At 48.5% G+C, this 24,814-nt stretch overlaps 1 protein-coding gene across 4 annotated transcripts in view; it reads right to left on the bottom strand.

Annotated features, from left to right (window-relative positions):
* Nucleotides 1-4,103: 4,103 nt before the first annotated feature.
* Nucleotides 4,104-24,814, bottom strand: part of CDC20B (cell division cycle 20B) — an 82,137-nt gene continuing 61,426 nt past the window's right edge. For all 4 annotated transcript variants that reach the window (XM_019496074.2, XM_019496075.2, XM_019496076.2 and 1 more), the window contains 2 exons: nucleotides 23,766-23,883; nucleotides 4,104-4,997 (listed from right to left, as the gene is read on the bottom strand). In XM_019496074.2, coding sequence (XP_019351619.2) covers nucleotides 4,834-4,997; nucleotides 23,766-23,883 — 282 coding nt within the window. In that variant the 3' untranslated portion in view covers nucleotides 4,104-4,833. The remainder of the gene's footprint in view (nucleotides 4,998-23,765; nucleotides 23,884-24,814) is intronic.

Raw genomic sequence — 24,814 nt, 5'->3', positions numbered from 1 at the left:
TTTAAGCATGTAATTTTGTGGAACACTTGTTTCTCCCAGTTCAGATAGAATGTGGAATCAGTAATATGCTGAACATGGACAATATTGTAAACTGCATCAAGAAATATTCTTGGTTACAAAAGACTTTATAGCAAAGAATCAATGGAAAATGCTATACACGAGCCTGAAGTGAAAGAAGAGATGCTATCTCTCTTTAGGCACAATATTTGTACAATACTATCCTAATGGCAGCTGGTAAAATAGAAAAGTTCGATTTCATGACCATCACATGAGCAGTTAACTATATTTCAGTGACATTTTAGTCATAAATAATGCAAAATGTTTGCCCATCATGCCTCTTCCAACAAGACCAGGTACTTCCTGCTCCAAAAATACCTTGAAACATTTTTTTCCAGAAGTTGGAAATAGCTAGCAGACTCCTGAGAGGGGGAAAAAAAGGATAGAGATATTTACAAGCCAATAAACACTGCATATGAAACTAAACATGAAGAAACAAAAGCCATTCATATCTCTCTACCTGACATAGTAGTGGGGTGAAACATAGGTTTAGTCAACAAATGCACATATGATTGGTTGGGGAAGAGAGATGGCTCTACATTCCTAGGGTGCAAGCTAAAATTTTATCTTCCCCCAAAGTCTGGAAGGCAAACACACAACACCGTTCAGTATTTTGTTAATGCTACTGAAGTACACAGTATTTGTGGCATAACTGATATATTCAGAGGGTGCTTAGCAGGAGTTAACAAGCTTTAACATGCATGTTCTTGCATCCTAAATGCCCTTAGTATGATCAAAGTGGAACTTCAGCCTCAGTTTCACACTACTGTAGTTTAATATGCTTTTCTTCTTTTTTCCTCCCCTTTGGTCTACTGCTCCACTTCATTTTTGTTTTAGGAGTTATAGACATTCATCAATTCCAAGTAACAAACATTTGCTCAGAGCCTAGGATCTATCCTTTCTTCATTTTACTGTCAGAGAATGCCTATGACTCTGGAAAAACTGATTATTCAGGAGACTTGAAACCAAAGGTCTGGCAAAAGAAAGGTCTACAAGACTTGAAAGGATAGAAGAGATATGGACTCATATATGGACTTGCCTAAGTACCTTGCTGAGTCAGGAGCAGAAGGCTTGAGCAACTGCTAGTTCAATCAACTCTATTTATAGAATCATAGAATCATAGAAAGAAGGACCGGAAGGGACCTATAAGATCATCAAGTCTTGTCCCCTGCCATGGGCAGGAGGTAATTGGGCTCAAACGAGCTCATCGAGATATTTGTCCTCCCTCCTTTTAAAGACGGCCAGAGACGATGACTGCACCACCTCTGCTGGAAGTGTGTTCCAGATTCTAGTTACCCATACAGAATAGAAGATTTTCCTTATGTCTAGCCGAAACTTTTCCTCAACTAGCTTGTGTCTATTGGTCCGTGTCTTCCTGTGGGGGGCTTTTCTGAAAAGTTGTTCACCTAGGTCCTGGTGTTCTCCCTTGACATATTTGTAGACAGCTATCAAGTCGCCTCTCAGCCTTCTTTTGCTCAGGCTGAACAGTCCCAGATCCCAAAGTCTCTCTTCATAGGTCCTGTCCCCCAGGCCCTTGATCATGCAGGTGGCCCTTCTCTGCACCCTTTTAAGCTTGTCCACATCCTTCCTGAAGTGCAGCACCCAGAACTGGATGCAGTACTCCAGCTGTGGCCTCACCAATGCTGAATAGAGGCTGGTAGAGTTCCAGCCCGCAAAGGGGCTGGGGGGGAGCAGGAGGAGGGTGGCCAGGCAGGGGCCACCATGGTCATGTAGCTGGAGAGCGGCTCCCACAGGTAAGTGGGGGAGGAGACTGAGGCCCTCATAGGGAGGGAGTTGGGCAGGGCTGGGCCTGAGGCTGCTGCCCAGCCTCAGGGTGCATGAAGCTTAGGGCCTGGGGCCGCAACGCGTGGCCACAGGGCCCTGCTGGGGAGTGGAATGGGGACATGGGTGGCTCATCCAGGAGGCAGGGGGGTGGGGCTGGCTCCCCACCACTACATGCACTCCTGGGGTCTGCAGGAGGGACCCATGCCCCCCAGATCTGTGCGTGGGGTGGGGTGGGGGCAGGCTGCCCACTGAGGGCTCAGGCTCCCTGCTCTGCTACCCCCTAGAGCCCAGTGGGTGTAACCTGGCACTGCAGGGAAGAGTGGGGCCATGGAGGAAAGCTGCTTGCCACTGTGAGCTCTTTGCTGCCCTGGCAAGGCATTCTCTGTGCACGTGGCAGCAGCAGGGGCAGTGGCACAGGGTTGTGCCCCTCACTGCTGTGGTGTAGGCAGGGGACACATTGCCAGGGCAGTGCAGAGATCACAGTGGCAAGGAGATCCCTGTGCAGCCCCGCTGTTCTGTGCCACGCCAAGTTGTACCTGCTGAGCTGCGGAGGCACCAGGGGAGGGCAGCAGTGTGGAAGCCCTAGCGCGCAGCAAGCAGCCCACTTCTGCTCCCACCCCATTCACAGATCTTGGGGGTATGGGTCCCCCCTGCCCCCTGAGAGTGCGCAAAGCAGGGGTGGGAGCTGACCCCACCCTGCCCAAGCTCGCAGTAGGCAGGCAACAGGCAGTGGGGGTGGGGAGACGGGCTTTACACCACTGCTGCAGCTGCCACCTCCTGCTGATGACAGGGGGGTGTGGACCTGGGTCCCTGGCCCCATAGCCCTGGCAGCTGGAGGCCCCATCAACCAGGGCTGGCAGGGCAGGGAGCTGTGGGGAGGGGCACCAGCAGGACTGGGGGGCTGGAGGGGAGTGAGGGGCACAAACAGTGCCAGGGGTCTGTGTGGGAGGAGTGAGGGGCATGAGGAAGGCCAGGGGGCTGTGAGAGGTGAGTGAGGGGCACCAGCAGGGCTGGGGGGCTGTGGTGGGGAGTGAAGGGAGCCTTTCATTTTAATCTCAGATTTTGAAGGGGGGCTGTTCAGAGAATTTGTTATTTTTTAACAGAATTTGTGGGGTTTTTGATCAGGGAAAACCAGGATCCCTAGTGATCATGAACAAATCAACTTCTCCCTTACTATGACTAGTGTGATATGATAAAATAACCTCAAAATAAAGAGGAGGAAAAAGTCTTAGGAATATATGGGAGAAAATAATTAATTCTACAATTGACTCCTATTAGTATTTTACTTTTTAAATGGGGTGGGGGTGGGGAGGTGAGGAATCACAGATTTGTGCATCTATTTTATACATCCGATAAACTCTGCTATAATAGCCATGTTCACAGTAGAAGATAGATTCTGAATTAATAATTTAATGTTCTTAGACATCAGCCTCTCTGTAGTTATTTTCATATTAATTTCCAAAGAGGTCTTATTTTCCAACCTGCTTTGAAGTAGACCACAACAGATGGCCACCAAAACCAGAAGTCTGATGCTATATGACACTTATTATAAATTAACAACCTTTGAAGTCTCTGTGAAATCTGAAAAAGTAACTCGTGGTCTCTGTTCTCCTTCCCTACAGTCAGTTGTCACATGATTTACAAACAGCAGAGACGTATGAGAACTGCAGCTGTGACTGTTATAGATGTTACCTGCCTTTCCTTAATGTCATGTAACCTCCTCAATCATTCAGCCACAGCTGAACTTTCCATGGGCTGATTTTTAAACCACTTGCCTCATCTCCCAGTCATTCAAATTAGTCACAGCAACTATGCAGAAAAGGGTATGAGTATGTCTTCCAACAAGATGCACTGCTCAGGTCTTTCTGAGAAAAGAGGCAATCAGGGTAACTCTTTGGCCCGTTCCTAACCCATTGTTACATACGCTTTTTAATAAGGAAAGAACTCCAAAGATGTCTATCAGTTGCAAAGCTTTAAAAGGGAGCTTTATAACAACTTGGCCAAATCCTGCAATCTTCATTCTGCTTTTACTAAACTCTCACTAAAAATCAAAGAGATATTGCCCCAGTAAGAATTAAGTCATATTTACATAAGAATGAAAACTATACTAATTGAACTAAATTGTGGCCCCCCCCAGAGATAACACACAAGTCGCTACAGCTTGACCCAGAGGATCAAAAGGCTTGTATTGTCCATTAATTAGGCACAGATAGCCTAAGACACACTGACCAATCAGGTCCATAAAAAACACAGATTTGGTATGTGGTTGTTGTTAGGTATTTATTGTTTTAGACTACAGAGCATTTTTTGAAAAACAGCACTGAAATTGCCTCAAGAGCCAGTGATCAGGTGGTTTTCTCATTAAGTAAACCAGTTACAACCAGTATCAGGATAATTAATAAAGATCCCTTCTTGGAAATACAAATTGCCTGCAAATGCAGGGGATTGGACTCAATGGTCCAGGAGACCCCTTCCAATCCTACGTTTCTAGGTACCTACCCTTGGACAGATTCTCTTTTGAACCAAGATCTGTTTCATACATGGAAGACTTTGATTCTCTCTGTCAGTATCTACTACTCCTAGCTCTTCCACTTGCCAGAGCTGAAGGGTCAAATTCCCCACACTGGAACATGGTCTTTAATGGGGGGAGACTCAGACTATATAAAACTTCATAGAAAGACTATAGTTATAACAGAATTTGAGTGAGTTGTAAGTGATGCAGAGCCCCTGTGCTGGCACTCTGCACAGGAGTGATTTCTATCCATGATTACTAGTTTGAAAGAAAATAAATTTGATGTTATTCATGAGGGTTAGATTTCCATCTCCAGCATGGGCAGCGCAGGCTCAACAGCGTTCCATGATGCAATGACAAACTAATTGGAATATTGCTTTTTTCTGAACAATTGGCATTATCGTTTTCCATGTTTCATTTGGAAAGCATGCAGATTTTGTGTATTACTGTAGTGGTTTTCAAAAGTCAGTGGAAAGAAGTCACCACAATGTCCTAGAATAATCCCCCTGGATGTCGTCTCTTCTATGCCTGGTTTCACTAGACTGGAAGTATTTCCACACACAAGCCATTCCATCAGCTGCAAGAGAAATGAACCTACTACAATCTGGGCTCAGTGCTACATGCAAGACTCTTCCTTTGTGACCTACAAAACAAAGCAAAAGAACATTTATAATCAATCCACTGGGAAATGCCATGATTTTAAAAGGAGAACTGTTGCCATTTTGAAAATCAGCCACCCATTGTAAGGCCTGGTTTACTCTAATGATAGCTATACAACTTGCTGGATAGGATGAACTTTTTGGCTGGGTCAAGTCTGTGCTCTCCACCAATTTTTCCCTAAAAGCACAATACAAATTTTACTTTGTATTAAGGATCATATTTTAGGGCTCTACAAGATTCTAAGACCCTTTTCTCTCAAAAGGGAATATTTTATCACCCTGTCTTAAATCTGGACACTTGAGTCTCCACTGCATTTAAAATATGTTTCTAATCTGTGCTTAATAATGTCTCATCACTGACTTTTCCTATTTGGCTTCCTGTGCTTCTCAGATATTTTGCCTATAATCCAAGAATCATGAGTTAATGTCTCCAACTTCTGAGGTATTTGCAGTATGAAGGTCTCTTAACAATGACTCTGCCCAATGACTTATTGGAGTCATAAACTGAGTGTATCCACAGTTGTAGTACAATCTATGGAGGACAGGTTGTGAAGCTCTGCTGTGGCCACTTTGTCCCACTCCACCAGCAACATGAGAAATTAGATAACCTAGTTATGCAAAGATCTCCTCATAATGTGGTCACAAAGTAAGGAATCTGGAGAACGAACTGGAGAAGAAGACAGGCCTAGAATTAGACTTGGTCTTAGGAGACCTGCATCCAATTCCCTGCTCTGCCCCATGATTCCTGTATGACCTTGGAAAAGCCTCTGTGGACTAGACCCAGTTCTTCCAGTTAATGCAGTGTTTAGGCATTTAAGTTACTAAGGATCCTGCTTTGGCCTACGCAGCACCCTGAATTCCATGAAGGCACCAAAATTCATGACAGGTCTCCAGTTTTGCCCTGTGAGTCAAAACTTGTCTCACTGCAAATGCTTGGAAGTGATTCAAGGCATCCAACTCCATTTTCCCTCTGTTGCAATCCACTTTTACTGTAGTAGAGGCACAAAAATTCACTTAAGTCCTCTAAAACTATAATCAGTATAAAACTGACTAGCAATGCTGCTATCCGCTTTTGCTGAGTAGCCTGGTAGACAAGACACTTGCTCAAGATATGGGAGACCCAAATTCTAAGCTCACTTCATCCCAAAACTCTTTTGAATCCTGCTCTCCCACATCTCAGGACAGTGCTCTGGTCCCCAGGCCACAGGGTAAGTAAAGCTATGGGCACCTTCCACCTCTTCCCTCTCCCCCTCCCTCCCCTACCCTCCAAAGAAGCTGGCTTCCTGGCCAGCCAAGTTATAATAATTCAAGAGACCAGAAAAACAAATAAGAGGAAACCTGACTGTGACTCAGTGAACAATACTGCTCTGGGAAGGAGGCCCCCTTTCCCAATATTGTATATGCATTTGCTTTAAATAATGATTGGTCAAGATGTATAAAGAGTACTGTGACAGAGAACAGGCTTCTTCACCTGGTGTTTCATCTGTTTGAAAGATCTCGCCCAGCAGGGCTGTAATATGTGCCCATACTGTACTAATTGGAGAGCAGACTAGTGGTAGTCCTAATACAGCACTTCTTCCACCAGAAAATGCCAGTTGGGAAGCATTAGCTAGAATCCTTAACAGGAAGAAGTGTGCACCTGAATTTAAAAAGAAGAAAGTAGTGGATTGGGAGCAGTGAACCTCAGGGTCTCCAACTTTACTTTCAGAAAAATAAAACTGACACATGTAACACTATTAAGCATTGTGCATGCCTCCCACACTGCTTTACAGGATGCTAGCCTGCTTTCTCTACTGTCAAACCTTGCCTGAAATCACACTCCACCCATGACACCTCTCATCATAGCTCCACCTTATACAAAAGGACAGAGTGGGCATACTAAAGACCGATGACACATTTGTTTTCCGATCACCCTATCCATTATAGGCCTGAGTCCCCTCTCACTTTTAGTGATGCAACCCTATGAGGCCAAATTGTGCTCTATTTTACAAAAGTGCAATCTAGAAGAATGCTGTTACAGTGACATGACTCCAGATTTATATCATTGTGAGGGACATAAGGGATGCAGCTGATATTAAATAGTTATTGCACAATATGCATAAACAACATTGGAGGAAGGCTCAGAATCCAAGACCTGCTCAGCATTGCTCATCTCACTGGGCCACAGTTAGGCTGCTACTTACTTGCTTTCTTTTTGGCCCCATTAATCTTTATCTCTTTACTAACCAGTGGGCCAAACAGTGGCTGAATGATGCTGGGATATAGAACAGCTGGGTTCAAACCTTCTGAAGCTATGGAGGGATTAGAATCAATATGTCTCCCAGATCTTGGGCGAGTGTTTTAGCCAGTAGGTGATTTACAGAGAGCACGTATTTTTTTTTAACCTGAAGTCAATGCTACTGTCTGCCAGATAGACAGTTCAGGTACACTGGTTCAGGTAGGTATCTCTCTGCTCAGGTCCTTAACTTGTCTTATTATAGATTAAATACCTAACTAAATTAAAAAATATAGAAAGCCAGATCCAAATCAATCTCCATCTCCAAGACAGTGTTCAACACAATGACCATGCTCACAAAAACAATCTAAATCAACCCCATCTCAGAAGCTTCAAAAACACTTGAGTTCATTAGATGCCTCAATTCTGGCCTATTTGTTTCCTATGCACATAGACTTCAGCTTCTGAACCTGGCTAAGAAGCGATCTGAATCAAGCACCTGGGTGCCTAAATCCTACATAAGTGCCATTGTATCCAGAGGAAAACTGGAAGGTACCTAAAGTCTACTTAAGTACTGAATCTGTCAAGTATACACAAGACTCTTCTAAAACCAGCAGTCATGGCCACTCTCACTCAGAAGGAATAGTGAAGTCCACTCTTGAAAAATAGCTTAGGGGTTAGAATGCTTAACCGTAAAATGGAAGGCCTGGCTTTAGGCTCACTTCACTATGACAGACCTCAAACATACATATCCCTCTTCCCAAAAAAGTGCCCTAATGATCAATATATAGTATAGGCTGAGTGTGAAACCCTCCTCCACACCTGTGGCACTGGCCTCTGGACAGCAAGGAATTTAGGATGCACTGGGACAGGAGGAGAGAAGGCAACAAAAAGCTGGATTCTGTAGCCCAGCAAGGAGGGCACTCCCTTAGGAAATGGGAGACTGGGCTGATGATCCCTGCTGCCAGAAGTTTATGCATTTGACATTATCTAATTAAATGGGACCCCTAGCATCAGGGACTGGAACACAATCTAGTGACTTAATTTGATGGAATTTGAGTCCTTCAAGCTAAGGCGGGCCTAGAAGTGAGGTCTACCACTTCCTAGGCAAGTGGCCTAACCACTAAGCTACTTTGCAAAAATGGGGAGTGCCACCACCACCATCACTTGTGCTTCCAAGTAACAAAGGCCATGGGTGCGGCACTTTGCAGTGAACCCAAAGCACTCAGTTAGAGTTGAATGTCTGGGTCATCTAGGACCCTCCCTTCTGGGCACTCTGAATCCTGAGGTTATCAAAGTACCTATTGTACAGGTCTTCAAAGTGCCTACACACTGAGGAGGAATTTAACACATCCTTGTGCTTAGCATTTCTTAGTGGATCGCTCCCTTGTCAGCATCTAGGGGTAATCACCTAACAGAAATTGTTTCAAGAACAATTTGTATCTAGCCCAGAGTGTCCTATCTGCTGGAATGTCTCACAGGGCCAAGTGACTAGTAACAAATTAGAACAGACCTAATGCTAAATAGTAAGTCACTTGGCAGGGGCTATACAGTGGGAATTTTACCCAAGGTTTAATCCTAAGTGTGACCTCATCACTAATTTGTTTTTCATTACAGGATAGCAATAACAGTCAGGCCATTATTGATTATAGAAAAGTGAAGCCTGAGCACTCCTAAACTGAGTGGGCTTGAGTTTGCACAGCAGAAGATTCTTAACATAATCTCCTTGACAGAAGGAAGAGAGTCCAAAATGTATCAGTTTGGCAACATTTTAAAATGAAGAGTTTATTTGCCAAAATTTTGGGGAGATTGAAACTCCCCTAATATTTACAGATTTGGATTCATTCTTTTGGAGGAAAGAAAAGACAATATAAACATCTCTTCAGTTTTCCAATTGAGCCATAGGACCAAGCTATCAATTACTCTCACAGCTCTGCTTATCAGAAGGACACAAAGAATAGACTCAATATTTGAAAAGTGGGCTGACTTCCAGTTACCGTTCTGGTATGAAACTACCTAATACCAAACAATCCAACTCCAAATTAATCCAATGCTGGATAAAGGTGATTATCCCTCAGATGAGATTCACAGAATTTGGCAGGACAGGCTTCTAAAAATTAAAACCCAGTGATTTTTCTGTGAATGTCTTTCTTGTGAAACTCATGTGGTTAAGGAAATCTCTGACCAACATAAGAAAAGATCAGCAATTATATTCATAGCTTTTTTTCTAAATATATATTTTGGTCCAATAATATTACACTTTCTTACTCCGTATGTTCATTATAAGGTCGGCATAATTTAGTCACTTGAGTCCCAACAGAAGATTCTAGTTAACAGGTACCTGGTCTTCATGATTAAGAAATGTGTTTCCATTACATAACTTTAAAACTGAATAGGAAAAGAAGTCATGCTGATAACCACAGTATTATAGCAAATGATAAGCTTGTGTGATCTAGCTTGTGTGATAAGTGTGTCATGCTTAATATGCCGAATTTTAGCCAATTTTGGATTTTAAACTTCATTGCAGAACAACAAGAAAGATTTTTTACCTCCCTGCCTGCCATCTGACACCTCCAGGGAAGGAATTCTACCTGATCTACGCTTCAAAGAGTTACTCAGCACAGCTCACAGAGCCTGATGAAGGGACTTTGATCCCAAAAGCCTGCAGAAAAGGACAACTTTCTTGCAATTTCCCAGTTGGTCTAATAAAAAGTATCATTTTGGAACCAAGAGTTCTAGTTTTTTGTATGTCTTCATGCTTAATATTACACTAAAAGTTAAAGCAAATTTAGGCTTAATTTACAAGGATATTCAGATTATTTACATATTTTATTCTAATCTAAAACATAAGAAGTCAAATAGCAGTTATGTTTTTCTGGAGGTGAGAGTTTTTCTTCCACTGAGGAGGAGGCTCTTCTCAGCCAGACTGACTGACCTGCTCTACCAGGCTTTAAATGAAGCCCGCCGGGGGATGGATGGATAACCGCCAATGCAAGCCCACTAGGCAAGTACTCCATAACCAGCAGATTAGGGCACCCAAGGGAATCCACACCTACCCCAGCCCTGGAACACTGTCCACCAGGGAATGCAAGGAAGCTTAGGGCTTCCAATGGGACACTTGCATGTCTGTACACCAATGCCAGGAGCTTGGGGACCAAACAGGAGGAATTGGTCCTCCTGCTAAACAAGACTACAATCTCATAGAGATAATGGAGACCTGGTGGGACTCCACCTATGACTGGGCCACAGATATAGATGGCTATACCCTGTACAGGAGAGATGTGCAGAAAAAAGGGGTAGGGGTGTAGCTCTCTATGTCAAGGAAAGCTACACATCCCTGCTAATTGACATTGGCACCCCGGGAGGACATCTGGGTTATTTTAACCCTCTAGGTTAAAATATGTGGGGAACGTGGCACAGGGGATATCACGGTAGGAGCCTACTACAGACCTCCTAACCAGAAACAAGAGCTAGACCAGGAATTAGCCAGGGAACTGGCTGAGGCTGCAAGCTTTCGGTACATGGTTGTCATGGGAGACTTTAATTACCCAGACATCTGTTTGGCCCTGGGAGCAGCGTCAGTTTGGCCCTGGGAGCGGTGTGAGACGCACAGATGTAAGCCCGTTGCACCCCCGCGCCTCAAAGCCCCCCCTCAGCAACCCCCAGCAACTGTGGAGCACCCTGCCGACCCCCAGCAGTGCCAGAGGTAAGCAGGGCCCATGGTGGGAGGGGCATTGCCCAGCTGCAGGGCAGCTGAGTGGAGCCGAGGAGGGCCTCGCCACACCCCGGCTCCTACTTGACCCAGCCCCCAAGAGAGAGAGAGGAAAGAAAGAAGAGTGGGGAGAGGGTACTTACCAGTCCCTCTCCAGAAGATCAGGTCCCCCAAACCACCTGGGTAGTGTCCCCCTTGACAGGGAGTAGCACGTTGCCAGCAGCAGGCCCACTGTGTATGTGCGGAGTTTAAAAGGGCCCACCAGCCAGAAAAAAACCTCAGTTTGGCCCTGGGAGCAGCATGAGATGAATAGGTGTAAGCCTGATGTGCCCCCACACCCTGAGGCCCCACCAGCGACCGCAGAGCACCCCGCCGACCCCCAGCAGTGTCGGAGGTAAGCAGGGCCCGTGGTGGGAGGGACATAGCCCAGCTCCGGGGCAGCTGAGTGGAGCCGAGGATGGCCTCGCCACACCCCAGCTCCTACTGCGCCCAGCCCCGCAGGGAGCCACGTGACTGGAGCCTCGTGAATAGACCGCGCAAACAGGTGTGCTTCTGGACCCAGCACATGAGTTTGTGCAGGAGGGAAGCGGGAGGGCCTGAGGCCCTGCCAGGGATCCCCCTGGGGTAGGCAGTCCCTCAGGGTCTGTGCCCCCCCCCCGGCTCCTCAGAGGTCTCCACCCAGACGGAGTCCATGGCTCCAGGCTCCACGCAGACAGAGCCTCTGGCTCTCAGCTGCGGGGGCTGCCTGACACTTTTTCAGGCTCTGGGGTCCAGGAGCATGGCCACCTCCCCTTGTGAGGTCTGCTCCCTTTTGGGGTCTCTGGCACGCCAGCTGGAGGAGCTCCAGGCTGCAGACCAGAGGCTGCGTGCCATCAGGGATGGTGAGCAGGAGATAGACTCCTACTACCAGGCCCTTCTCCCTCTGCAGGTGGAGGGTAGACCAAGGTCTCCTTCCAGGACAAGGGAGGACTTGGGGACCTCCCATTCTGTCCAGCCAAGGGGTTGGACCAAGGTGGTCAAGGGCCCCAAGGCCCACTGCACCGAGGTCCCTGCCCCGCTGGAGCTTTGCAACAGGTATGAACCTCTTGCAGCCCCAGCAGAGCCTGCCAAGCTGCCAGCTCCCACAGGCAACACAGGCTCAACTGTAGCTTCTGCTCCCGCTCTTCCCTAAGACAAAACACAAAGTGTTTGTCGTGGGGGACTCCATCCTGAGGGGGACTGAGGGGGCAATCTGCTGCCCGAACCCCTTAGCCCAGAAAGTCTGCTGCTTCCCAGCAGCCCGAATCCAAGACATTGCAGAGAAGATCCCCGAGCTCCTCCGGCCCACTGACCACCACCCTATGCTCCTTATCCATGTAGGCACAAATGACATGGCTCAGAGCAATCCCAGCTGGGTCATGAAGAGCTACAGGGATTTGGGAGCGGGGCATAAGGGGTTGGGGATGCAGATGGTGTTTTCATTGATCCTCCCAGTTTTGGGCTACAGGCTGGGAAGGGAGAGGAGGATCAAGGTAGTGAACCTCTATTCTGCGGTGCTGGTGTCATTGGGAAGGCTTTGGCTTCCATGACCACAGTCTGCTCTTTGATGAGAGAGGCAGTGAGCTGCTGGGAAGGGATGGCCTCCACCTCGCTCCACTTCTCAGCCAGACTGGCTGACCTTCTCCACCAGGCTTTAAACTAAGCCTGCCAGGGGATGGGGGGACCACTGCCACTGCTGGCCTGCTGAGCAACCCTTGCAAAGCCAGCAGGCCAAAGCACTTAAGGGAGCCCACCCCTGCCTCAGCCCTGGAGTGAGCTGTAGGCAAGGCAAGGGCCCCCAAAGGGACACTTGTGTGCCTGTACACAAATGCTAGGAGCTTGTGGAATAAACAGGTGGAACTTATCCTCCTGCTTAACACAAATAATTATGATGTTATAAGGATAACGGAGACCTGGTAGAACTACTCCACCTATGACAGGGCCACAGGTATAGATGGCTATACCCTGTACAGAAGAGATCAAGTGGACAAAAGGGCTGAGGGTGTAGCTCTCTATGTCAAGGAAAGCTACGCATCCCTGCAAGCCAACACTGGTACCCAGGGTGGATGACTGGAGACCCTCTGGGTTAAAATCCATGGGGAACACAGCACAGGGTACACAATTGTGGGAGTCTACTACAGACCCTGGCATGGATCTTCAAGAACTCCTGGCGCTCTGGTGAAGTGTCCAAGGATTGGAGGAAGACCAATGTGGTACCTATCTTCAAGAAAGGGAGGAAAGTGGATCCGGCAAACTACAGGCCCATCAGCTTGACCTCTATCCCGGGGATGGTCTTAGAAAAGATTATCAAAGAGGCCATTCTTAACAGACTGGCCGATGGCAACATCCTGAGGGATAGCCAGCACAGGTTTGTTGCGGGTAGGTCTTGCTTGACCAATCTTATTTCTTTTTACAACCACGTGACCTATCACCTGGACAAGGGAGAACAGCTTGATGTCATAAAACATGACTTTAAAAAAGCCTTCAATCTGGTATCCTATGATCACCTCTTAGCAAAACTGGCTAAGTGCGGCCTCAACCTCACCACAGTCCGCTGGCTGGGGAATTGGCTCCATGATAGGACCCAGAAAGTGGTGGTTGACAGAAGTCAATCATTTGGGTGCGCTATGTCCAGTGGGGTTCCTCAAGGCTCTGTCCTTGGGCCTACACTATTCAACATCTTTATTAATGATGTGGACATTGGTATCAGAAGCAGACTGGCCAAGTTTGTTGACAACACCAAACTCTGGGGTAGAGCGTGCACACCTGAGGACCAAGGGTGATTCAGGCAGACCTTGACAGGCTCAGGAAATGGGCAGATGAGAACCTGATGGGGTTTAACACCAAAAAATGCAAGGTTCTCCACCTTGGGAGGAAAAACCTGCAGCATGCTTTTAGGTTCAGCAGTGCTACGCTGGCAAGCACTATGGGTGAAAGGGACTTGGGGGTCATGATTGACCACAAGATGAACATGAGCCTGCAATGTGATGTTGCAACTAGTAAAGTGAGCAAAACACTGGCTTGCATCCATAGATGCTTCTCAAGCAAATCCCGGGATGTCATTCTCCCGAGACGACCTTGGTGAGGCCGCAGCTGGAGTAATGCGTCCAGTTTTGGTCTCCACAATTCAAAAAGGATGTGGAGAACCTTGAGAGAGTCCAGAGAAGAGCCACATGTATAATCAGAGATCAGGAAAACAGACCTTATGAAGACAGGCTGAGAGCCATGGGACTCTTCAGCCTGGAAAAACACAGGCTCAGGGGTGATCTGGTGGCCACCTATAAGTTTATCAGGGGTGCTCATCAGGATCTGGGAGAACATCTGTTCATCAGAGCGCCCCAAGGGATGACAAGGTCAAACGGTCACAAACTCCTCCATGACCATTTCAGGCTGGACATAAGGAAGAACGTCTTTGCTTTCTGAGCCCCCAAGGTTTGGAATAGACTGCCGCCGGAGGTGGTTCAAGCACCTACTTTGAATGCCTTCAAGAGACATTTGGATATTTATCTTGCTGGGATCCTATGATCCCTGCTGATTTCCTGCCCCTGGGGCAGGGGGCTGGACTCGATGATATTCTGATGTCCCTTCCAGCTGTATTGTCCATGAAATCTATGAAATCTCATGGGAAGAGCACTCAGCCAAATCAGATCAGTCGCAAAGCTTCCTCATGTGCGTGGACGAGCTCTACCTGACTCAAGGGGCACATCCAGAAAAGCATGCATGTCTCTTGCCCCGTCTCAAACCCCCTTGACACGGGGCAAGAGGCACGTGTGGGAAAGAAAAAATGTTCCATGCATTGCAACCTTGCAGCATGGGGAGAAAATTAGACCCCTGGATATCCAGGGATCTAAAAAAACCAAAGTTTAGAAAAGCAGGGCAGACCATGCCCTGAGGCAACTGGAGGCTGGGTCTTCCATGGAGATGCTCTGGCTCCCAGAGCATCTCTGTGGTTGACCCCTCATCCTGGTGCTGAAACGAGTGGCCTGCCAGGCCACATGTTCAGCACCAGGGCTCCAGTGCCATAAGTGAGGGGTCAGGAGGACTGGAGGAGGGGGAAGGCAACTATGGGGGGGGTCCCCTGCCGCCCCCACCCACTCCCCAGCCCCCCCAACCCCTGCCCTGCCTGGACCCTCCCCCACCAACACCTCTAACTCTGCCATTCACTTCTCTGCCTGTCCCCACCCCCCGCCAGCCCCTCAACCCTCCCAATCACTTCTCTGCCCAGCCCCACCCCCCACTAGCTCCCCCAACCCCCCTGATCACTTCCCTGTCTGTCCCCTCCCTCTGCATGCCCCCCAGACCTCTCCAAACCCAGCCCTGCCCGGCCCCAGCCCCCCCAACCACTCAAGCCTCCCCAATCCCTGCCGCCCACCCCACAGTTTAAAACAAACAAAAAACCCAGCACTTACCAGCAGCTCAGCTATCATCTGTCTCACTGGGGCCCTGCCCACACAGTACAGGGCAGAGGGATAGCCCTAGCAGCCCGGGCCCTCCTGCCCCCCACTGCCCTGTGCTACTCAAGGGGCTCTGCCAGGAGGCCCTGGAGCCTCCCCACCCCTGCTTCTAGGGTAAGTAGAGGTGTTTTTGCCATTTTTTTCTTTTTTTTTCTTTTTTTTCCCCCTTTAAAGTGATGGTGCTTGGAGTTGCAGGGGGCAGCCATGGGTGCCTAGGGGTGCAAGCGGGGGGGGGTCAGGCGGGGCAGCCATTGGGGGTGTGGAAGTCTGGGGGTTGGGGATGGGTGAGGCAGCAATCAGGGGGCTGGGGTGGGGTATGTGGGCCTTGAAGGGGGGGATGGTAGCTCCTTCAGGGGCCATTTGGCCCCTGTTGGGGGCCATAGCCCTTGCGTGGGAGCCAAACCCCATGTTGGGGGCCGTAGCCCTTGTGTGGGGGCCATATCCCCTGTTGTGGGGGGCCATAGCCCATGTGGGGACCAAAGCCTCTGTTGGGGGACTGTAGCCCCTGTTGGGGGCCCATAACCCCTGTGTGGGGGCCATATCCCCTGTGGGAGGGCAGCAAATTATATATTCATGTATTCATGAAACAGGTATTTAGAGTTCACTTTATTGTTATGATAAGAGACATGCTTTAACACTGTAGATATACCAATAAAACATTGTCCAACTGATCGCTGTCTCTGTCTCTGTCTCTCTCTCTCTCTTTCTAGTGGTCTTTTGTTTTACTTGTGGAGGAACATGGATTTTGGGGTATTTTACAGAGTGACTTTGGGATTTTTTTTTATCAGAGATTTTTCAGTTTTCCAATAGGGAACACCAGAATTCCTGCTAGGAAGGCCAGTGGCAGGACCCTGCCTGCTCAGAGCTGGCACCTTGGGCCCAGCTGGCTGTGGCTAACCTCCTGGCCAAATGGGGCCAAGAGGACATGCTTTGACAGTTCAAAGCAGGCCACCATACCTGGAACATCTTCTGGGCAATAGCTGCCCAGATGGCTGGGCAGGGGGCACACATGGCAGTAATGCCACACAGAGGCCAATTCTGTAGCCACAGCCCACTGGCAGCTGGCCCAGAGAGGCAGATGCCTCTATTGGCTTTGCAGTCCCCATCTGGGTCTGTCAGGTGTGCAGCAGGTCACAGCCAGACAGCAGCCCCCATTGCCAGACTGCTGCAGTGGGTAGAGGGTGCAGGAAACAATTAGGGTTGCTTCAGCAGTCCAGCTGGCACATGGGGTAGTGTCCCCAGGTACTAATTGGCTGGGCCTCAGAAGCTCCTAAGAGTCAGTAGTCCTGAGCTACTTGCCAGGGAAGCTTTTTATACTGCTGGGGATGGCACAGATGCTGGCCCTGGGCTCTAGGTCCCCCTGGCTACAGATCCAAAAGAATCCAGGCAGGGTTATTTTGCCCCAAGTGACACAATTTGCTCCACAACAAAGTGCATGTCCAAGCACATGCACTGAGGCAAAAAGCCGCAGTTCAAATTTGCACCGCTTCTATTTGAGCTGCTGCAAGTGCACGTGCTTGCATGTGTGGACACGCCCACGAAGTCTATGGGCCAAAAAGAGGTAAAGCGTCGCTGGACCTGGTACTGGCCAAAGGGGATAATCTAGCAGTGACCTAAGAATCGATGGAAAGCTGGGTGATACTGACCACAAGCTGATCACCTTTACTATCCATCGCAAAGCTGGCAAGTCATTCAGCAGTGCAGAAGTCCTCGACTTTTGGAGAGCTGACTTTTACAAGCTCAGGAGGCTCATTGTTGAGGCCCTAATGTACCATGACTCAACAGGAAGAGGAGTCCAAGAGGAGCGGTTGCTTCTCAAGGGAGCAATCCTAACAGCACAAGGGTTGCCCATTCCATCTTGGAGGAAGGGTAGCAAAAGGGCACAGCAACCCCATTGGCTCAGCAGGGAACTTGAGGACCACCTTCACCTAAAAAGAGAGACTTGTAAGGGATGGAAAGCTGGAATCACCACCAAGGAGGAGTACTCAGCACTGGTCCATGCCTGCAGGAAGTGGATCAGGAAAGCCAGGGCTGCAACCAAACTCCATCTGGCTTCACATACCAAAGATAGTAAAAAGTCCTTTTTCAGATATGTAGGGAGTCAGAAAGAAGCAAGGGTAACGTTGGACCCCTGCTGAACCAAATGGGACAACTGATAACCAGCACCCAGGAAAAAGCCAACCTGCTTAATGGGTACTTCACATCAGTCTTTCATTAGCCCAAAGGGACTGCCCTGCCTAGCATGATGTGGGATGGCCAGGGTGAGGGCGTATTTATACCCAGCTTCAGTGTTGACCTTGTAAAGGAACACCTTGAGAGGCTGGACATCTTCAAGTGAGCTGGTCCTGACAGATTAAACCCTAGGGTACTCAAGAAGCTGGCAAGTGTCATAGCCCAACCACTGGCAAAAATATTCGAAAACTCGTGGCACTCAGGTGAAGTACCTGAAGACTGGAAGAAGGCCAATGTGGTACCCATCTTCAAGAAAGGGCAGAAAGTAGATTCCAGGAATTACAGGCCAATTAGCTTGACTTCGGTAAGGTCCCTGGTCAGATTCTGGAGAAAATTATCAAAGAGACCCTTCTTGATAAGCTGGCTGATGGCAACATCCTGGGGGACAGCCCTGTAACAGGTACACGATCTGGGCCGACCTAAACGTGGCCCGCACACCTGTTCCTGGGGCAACCGCCCACCTACTCGTCTGCCACGCCTTGTTGATAATTGATTAATAGGTATTAATTAGCAGGAGGCTGCCCTTGTACTGCCCCACTGCCAGGGGGGCGCTATCTGCTGCTCCGTTTCCTCCCCTACACCGCAGTCCACACCTTGCTGATGGAATCGCCGTTGTCTCAATTCTATCACTATTTGGCCCCTTCCTGTTCTCCCTGGGCCTTCCTTCTCCATGCCCACACTTGGGCTTCCTAATAATGCTGCCCCCTATCTGGGGCTCCCCGTGACCACACTTGGGCTTCCTTTCTCTGTGCCCACACTTGGGCTTCCCAATAATGCTGCCCCCTATCTAGGGCTCACCGTGCCCACACTTGGGCTTCCCAATAATGCTGCCCGCTATCTGGGGCTCACCATGCCCACACTTGGGCTTCCTAATAATGTTGCCCCCTATCTGGGGCTCACTGTGCCCACACTTGGGCTTCCTAATAATGCTGCCCCCTATCTGGGGCTCACCATGCCCAACTTGGGCTTCCCAATAATACTGCTCCCTATCTGGGGCTCACTCACTGTGCCCACACTTGGGCTTCCTAATAATGCTGCCCCCTATCTGGGGCTCACCGTGCCCATCTTGGGCTTCCCAATAGTGTCCCCTCTCCTGAGGCTCTCCTTGCCCTCACTGGGTCCTCTCAATAAGGCGGCCTTCTCCTGGGGCTGGGGTCTATGTACCCCGTACGCTGTGCCCCTACTGGCACTGGGGTCCCCGCGCTACTGTGCGTCCCCTATGAGGCCTCCTCCAACCCCTAATAGCCTCACCCAAACCACCGGTTTAACAAACAACAAAACACAAGCCCCTGGGCGGTAACATAAATTGAAGCCGCCTGGCTAAAACATCAGTCTGGTCCACCGGGGAACACTCCCTCCCTCAGCAGTGTCAATACGCTGCTCCTGTAGTCAGGCCTCACCCTTCTTCCCTGAGAGAGGTCCTTCCCCTTGGGCCGCTGGCAGAGAACTGCCTCTGGCCTCCTGTCTGCGCTTTATATAGGAGCCAGGTCCTGCCCCTTTCTGGTCAGCTGACCTTCCCTGGTTGCCCTGGCAACCCACAGTTGGGCTCCTTAGTTACTGCTAGGACTCCCTCCCTAGCAGTTTCCCCTCTTCAGGAGCAGGGCACCTCAGTGCTCTGTGACAAGCCCGCATGGGTTTGTCACAAGTAGGTCTTTCCTCACCAATCTCATCTCCTTCTATGACCAGGTGACATATCACCTGGACAAGGGAGAAGAGATTGACATCACATATCTGGACTTTAAAAAAGCCTTTGATCTGGTGTCCCGTGATCTCCTCATGGAAAAATTGGCCAACTGTGGCCTCAGCTATACCACAATCCGATGGCTGGAAAATTGGCTCCAAGGTCAGACCCAGAGAGTAGTAGTTGATGGAAACGAATCATTATGGCACCCCGTGATCAGTGGTGTCCCCCAAGGCTCTATCCTTGGACCGGTTCTCTTTAACATCTTTATCAACAATGTGGGCATTGGTGTCAGAAGCGTACTGGCCAAGTTTGCCGATGAAACTAAACTTTGGGGCATAGCGTCCACACCTGAGGATAAGCTAGTGATCCAGGCTGACTTGGATAAGCTTAGTAAGTGGGCAGGTATAAACCTGTTGATGTTCAATACCAAAAAATGCAAGATACTCCACCTCAGGGGGAAAAACCCGCAGCACGCTTATGGGCTCAGCAGTGCTACACTTGCTAGCACCACAGCTGAAAGAGACTTGGGGGTCATGATTGACCACAAGATGAACATGAGCCACCAATGTGATATTGCAGCTGGTAAAGAAAACAAAACTCTGGCTTGCAGCTATAAATGCTTCTCAAGTAAATCTCAGGATGTCATCCTCCCGCTGTACTTGGCCTTGATGAGGCCACAGCTGGAGTATTGCATCCAGTTCTGGGCTCCACGGTTCAAGAAGGATGTTGAGAAGCTTGAGAGAGTCCAGAGGAGAGCCATGCATGTGATCAGAGGACAAGAGAATAGGCCCTCTGATGAGAGGCTGAGAGACATGGAACCCTTCAGCCTGGAAAAACACAGGCTCAGGGGTGACCTGGTGGTTGCCTATAAATACCTAAGGGGCATGAATCAGGATCTGGAGGAACATCTGTTCACCAGAGTGCCTCAAGGGATAACAAGGACCAACGATCATAAACTTCTCAATGACTGTTTTAGGCTGGACATAAGGAAAAATTTCTTTACTGTCTGAGCCCCCAAGACTTGGAATAGACTCCCTCCAGAAGTGGTGCAGGCACCTACTCTGGACTCATTCAAGAAACAATTGGATGCTTATCTTGCTGGGATCCTTTGACCCTAGCTGACTTCCTGCTCTTGGGGCAGAGGCTGGACTTGATGATCTTCAAGGTCCCTTCCAGCCCTAATGTCTATGAAATCTATGAAATCTATGAAGTAGTTGCTGAGGCTGAGTGTAAATATAATTAGTTATTTTCCAGCCATGCTAATGTCTCTTCCCAGATTATTTCTCAGAGATGGACGAGGCTGTTAATTTAATGCTATTTCAGTAATAGATGAGGGGAGATAAAGAAGGGCAAGCAGGATAAAATTGCTTGTAGGGACAGACATGTATTCCACCTGTGTAACATTTGGATATTCAAATTTTACGCAACATAACTTGGAAAAGAAAATCCACCTCCACGCACACACTCCCTCACGCCACATCCATACAGGCATCAGTGTCAGGGATAATATGGCCACCAGATCTTCATAAGCATACATTTGTGTCCTCCCTGCATCCTACCCTCAAGCTGACTTTCATTTATAGATTCATAGATGTTAGGGTCGGAAGGGACCTCAATAGATCATCGAGTCCGACCCCCTGCATAGGCAGGAAAGAGCGCTGGGTTCAGATGACCCCAGCTAGATGCCTATCTAACCTCCTCTTGAAGACCCCCAGGGTAGGGGAGAGCACCACCTCCCTTGGGAGCCCATTCCAGACTTTGGCCACTCTAACTGTGAAGAAGTTCTTCCTAATGTCTAGTCTAAATCTGCTCTCTGCTAGCTTGTGGCCATTATTTCTTGTAACCCCCAGGGGCACCTTGGTGAGTAAAGCCTCACCAATTCCTTTCTGTGCCCCCATGATGAACTCATAGGCAGCCACAAGGTCGCCTCTCAACCTTCTCTTGCGGAGGCTGAAGAGGTCCAGGTGCCCTAGTCTCTCCTCATAAGGCTTGGCCTGCAAGCCCTTAAGCATACGAGTGGCCCTTCTCTGGACCCTTTCCAGGTTATCCACATCCCTCTTGAAGTGTGGTGCCCAAAATTGCACGCAGTATTCCAACTGCGGTCTAACCAGTGCCCGATAGAGGGGAAGTATCACCTCCTTGGTTCTGTTCGTCATGCATCTACTGATGCACGATAAAGTGCCATTGGCTTTTCTGATGACTTCGTCACACTGACGACTCATGTTCATCTTGGAGTCCACTAGGACTCCAAGATCTCTTTCCGCTTCCGTGCCACCAAGCAGGTCATTTCCTAGGCAGTAGGTATGCTGGACATTTTTCCTCCCTAGGTGCAGCACTTTGCATTTCTTCTTGTTGAATTGCATTCTGTTGTTTTCTGCCCATTTGTCCAACCTGTCCAGGTCTGCTTGTAGTTGTTCCCTGCCCTCCGGTGTATCCACTTCTCCCCACAGTTTTGTATCATCCACAAACTTGGACAGAGTACATTTCACTCTCTCGTCCAAGTCGCAGATGAAGACATTGAAGAGTATCGGTCCAAGGACCGAGCCCTGCGGGACCCCACTGCCCACACCCTTCCAGGTCAATACCGACCCATCCACTACGACTCTCTGGGTACGACCCTCTAGCCAATTCGCCACCCACCGGACTGTGCAGTCATCCAAGTCACAGCCTCTTAACTTGTTCACCAGTATGGGGTGGGATACCATATCAAAGGCCTTCCTGAAGTCTACGTAAACGATATCAACCCCTACTCCTGCGTCCAGGCGTTTTGTAAATTGGTCATAAAAAGAGACTAGATTAGTCAGGCATGATCTACCTGCTACGAACCCGTGCTGGTTTCCCCTCAGCATAATTTTTCCTGCCGGGCTCTCACAAATGTGAGCCTTGATAATTTTTTCAAAGACTTTGCCAAGGATGGAGGTGAGACTGACTGGCTTATAGTTGTCTGGGTCCTCCTTCCTCCCCTTCTTGAAAATGGGGACCACACTGGACCTTTTCCAGTCCTCCAGGACCTGGCCTGTGCACCATGAGTGTTCAAATATTCCCGCCAGTGGCTGTGCAATGACGTCAGCCAGCGCCTTCAGTACCCTCAGATGGAGCTCATCCGGGCTTGCCAACTTAAACGTATCCAGTTCCTCCAAGTGCCTCTGCACCATCTCAGGGTCTACGCTTGGTAGTCTGGTGCCCTGCTGCTGCCTCTCTACAATCCCAGTCAGAGACTTGTCTTGCCCCTCGCTTAGGAACACTGAGGCAAAGAACTCATTGAGGAGTTCAGCCTTGTCCCCCTGTCCATCACCAATTGCTTCTGCCCATTTAGTAGAGGTCCTATGCCACCCTGGGCCTTCCTTTTACTCCCTATATATCTAAAAAACAATTTTTTGTTATCCTTAACTTGGGATGCCATCCTCAGCTCCATGGTAGCTTTGGCCTGTCTAACTGCCTCCCTACAAGCGCAAGCAGAGGAGGTATACTCCTCTTTAGTATTCTCTCCCCATTTCCACTTTTTATATGCCCCCCTTTTTGCCTGTAGGCTGCTCTGGATTTCTCTGGTCAGCCAAGGAAGCCTTTTGGCCCCTTTCCCCCTTTTTCCCCGCATTGGGATCGTCTCCCGCTGTGCCTGAAGGATCATTTCCTTAAGGCACAGCCACCCTTCCTGGGCTCCCATCTCTTCAAAACTCCTACTCTGCAGTGCATCCTTGACTAAACGCCTGAGTTCATTGAAATCAGCTTTTCTAAAGTCAAGCACTTTCACCCTACTAGTTACCTTACCCACTCGATGTCTTATGATGAATTCTATTATTTGGTGATCACTGTCCCCCAGGTGACCACCGATCTGTAGGTCTCCTACCATGTCATCCCCCGTTGCCAATACCAGGTCCAGTAAGGCATTCCCCCTTAGTAAGGCAGACTTTCTTGTCTGCTCCCCTGTAGGTGACTTGAAATCAAGTCACAGGCACACAAAAGTGCACAGGCATGAGCATGCCTGTGCTGGGTACAGGGTATAGGGATAGCTGTGGCTTCCAATTGCTACCATACCACCAGCAGAACTGCATAGTTGCCAGTGACAGCAAGGTTTTTTACTCTCCTCACCGCAAGTTTTTTTGCCTCACCCTAGTTATGCCACTGCATTGATCCAATAAACTGAACCACTCTACAGTTCCTACACTGTATATATCTACAAGTCCCAAGTATGCCCTCAAGATAAGTCTTCTGAGGAATCTGTTTGGTATACAGGCCTTCTACCATAGGGATTAATTTTGTCCTAGGATTGAATTGAGTCCAGTAAAACAATGGATGATTGAAAAGGCTGACCTTTACAACTTTTTTTATTTCTTCAGCATTAATAAATAAACTCAATGTATCTATGTGTAAAAACAGATTCAATAAAGAGAAAGAAAGCACACTTGGAGAGACAAAGTAACTTATTGAAATACTTACCAAAAAGCTCCACTGAATTTGCAAGCATGGGATACTTCCATATCTTGATCTGATTCTTAGGGAGACCATGTCCAGTCACTAGCTCATTGGTATTGGGTAACCAGAACAGGGAGCAAATCTAGTGCAGTTTAAAAGATCATTTTAGTTTTCAAAGAGGATCCACATGCATCATTCAATAGGTTTTAGAAAATGTCATTCATAAATGTCCAAAACATACACATTTCTGCTGAACAGCAGCAGAATAGTTACATATTTAGGAGGATCATTTGATTTCCCTGAATAGCAACTGAGTCTGAGTACAACTGCATCTAAACTACAGCTAAATCTTCAGCTAATGGGAACTGCATAGCTTCACTGAAATCAACAGAGCAATTCTAGTTTATACCAGCTTAAAATCTTTAGCCCTCTGCCTCCTAATATTCAGACTACAGAGATTGATCCTTGTTCATTGATTCACCACGCCTCCCCACTACTCCAAGTACCTCAGGCCTCTTGGGAACTCTACTTTTCCTACATCTTCCTTTCCTCAATAGGGTGTTTACCAAAAACTGCACTGCCAATGAGAAAAGGATGATGGAGAGCAAGTAGCCTGGCTCTTACGAGATGTGAGCAGTGGGGTACCCCAGGGCTCGGTCCTCGGGCCCGCACTGTTTAACATCTTCATCAGCAACTTGGACGAGGGGGTGGAAAGCATGCTGTCCAAATTTACTGATGACACTAAGATGTGGGGCGAGGTGGACACACTTGAAGGGAGAGAGAGGCCGCAACTAGATTTAGACAGACTACAAAAGCAGGCAGATGAGAATAGGATGGGGTTCAACATAGACAAATGCAGGGTGCTGCACCTGGGGAGAAGGAATCCACAGCATACATACAGGCTGGGGAGTTCCCTTCTTGAAAGCACAGAGGCGGAAAGGGATCTTGAAGTCATTATTGACTCCAAGATGAACATGAGCCGACAATGCCAGACCACAGCTAGCAAGGCCAGCCATACCTTGTCATGCATCCAAAGGCGTATCTCAAGCTGGTCCAGAGAGGCGATACTCCCC

The sequence above is a fragment of the Alligator mississippiensis genome, chromosome 3, assembly GCF_030867095.1.
Source record: "Alligator mississippiensis isolate rAllMis1 chromosome 3, rAllMis1, whole genome shotgun sequence".
Lineage (NCBI taxonomy): Eukaryota > Metazoa > Chordata > Crocodylia > Alligatoridae > Alligator > Alligator mississippiensis.
Note: the sequence above shows the minus strand (reverse complement) of the source record. Positions and strands in the feature narration are given on the sequence as shown.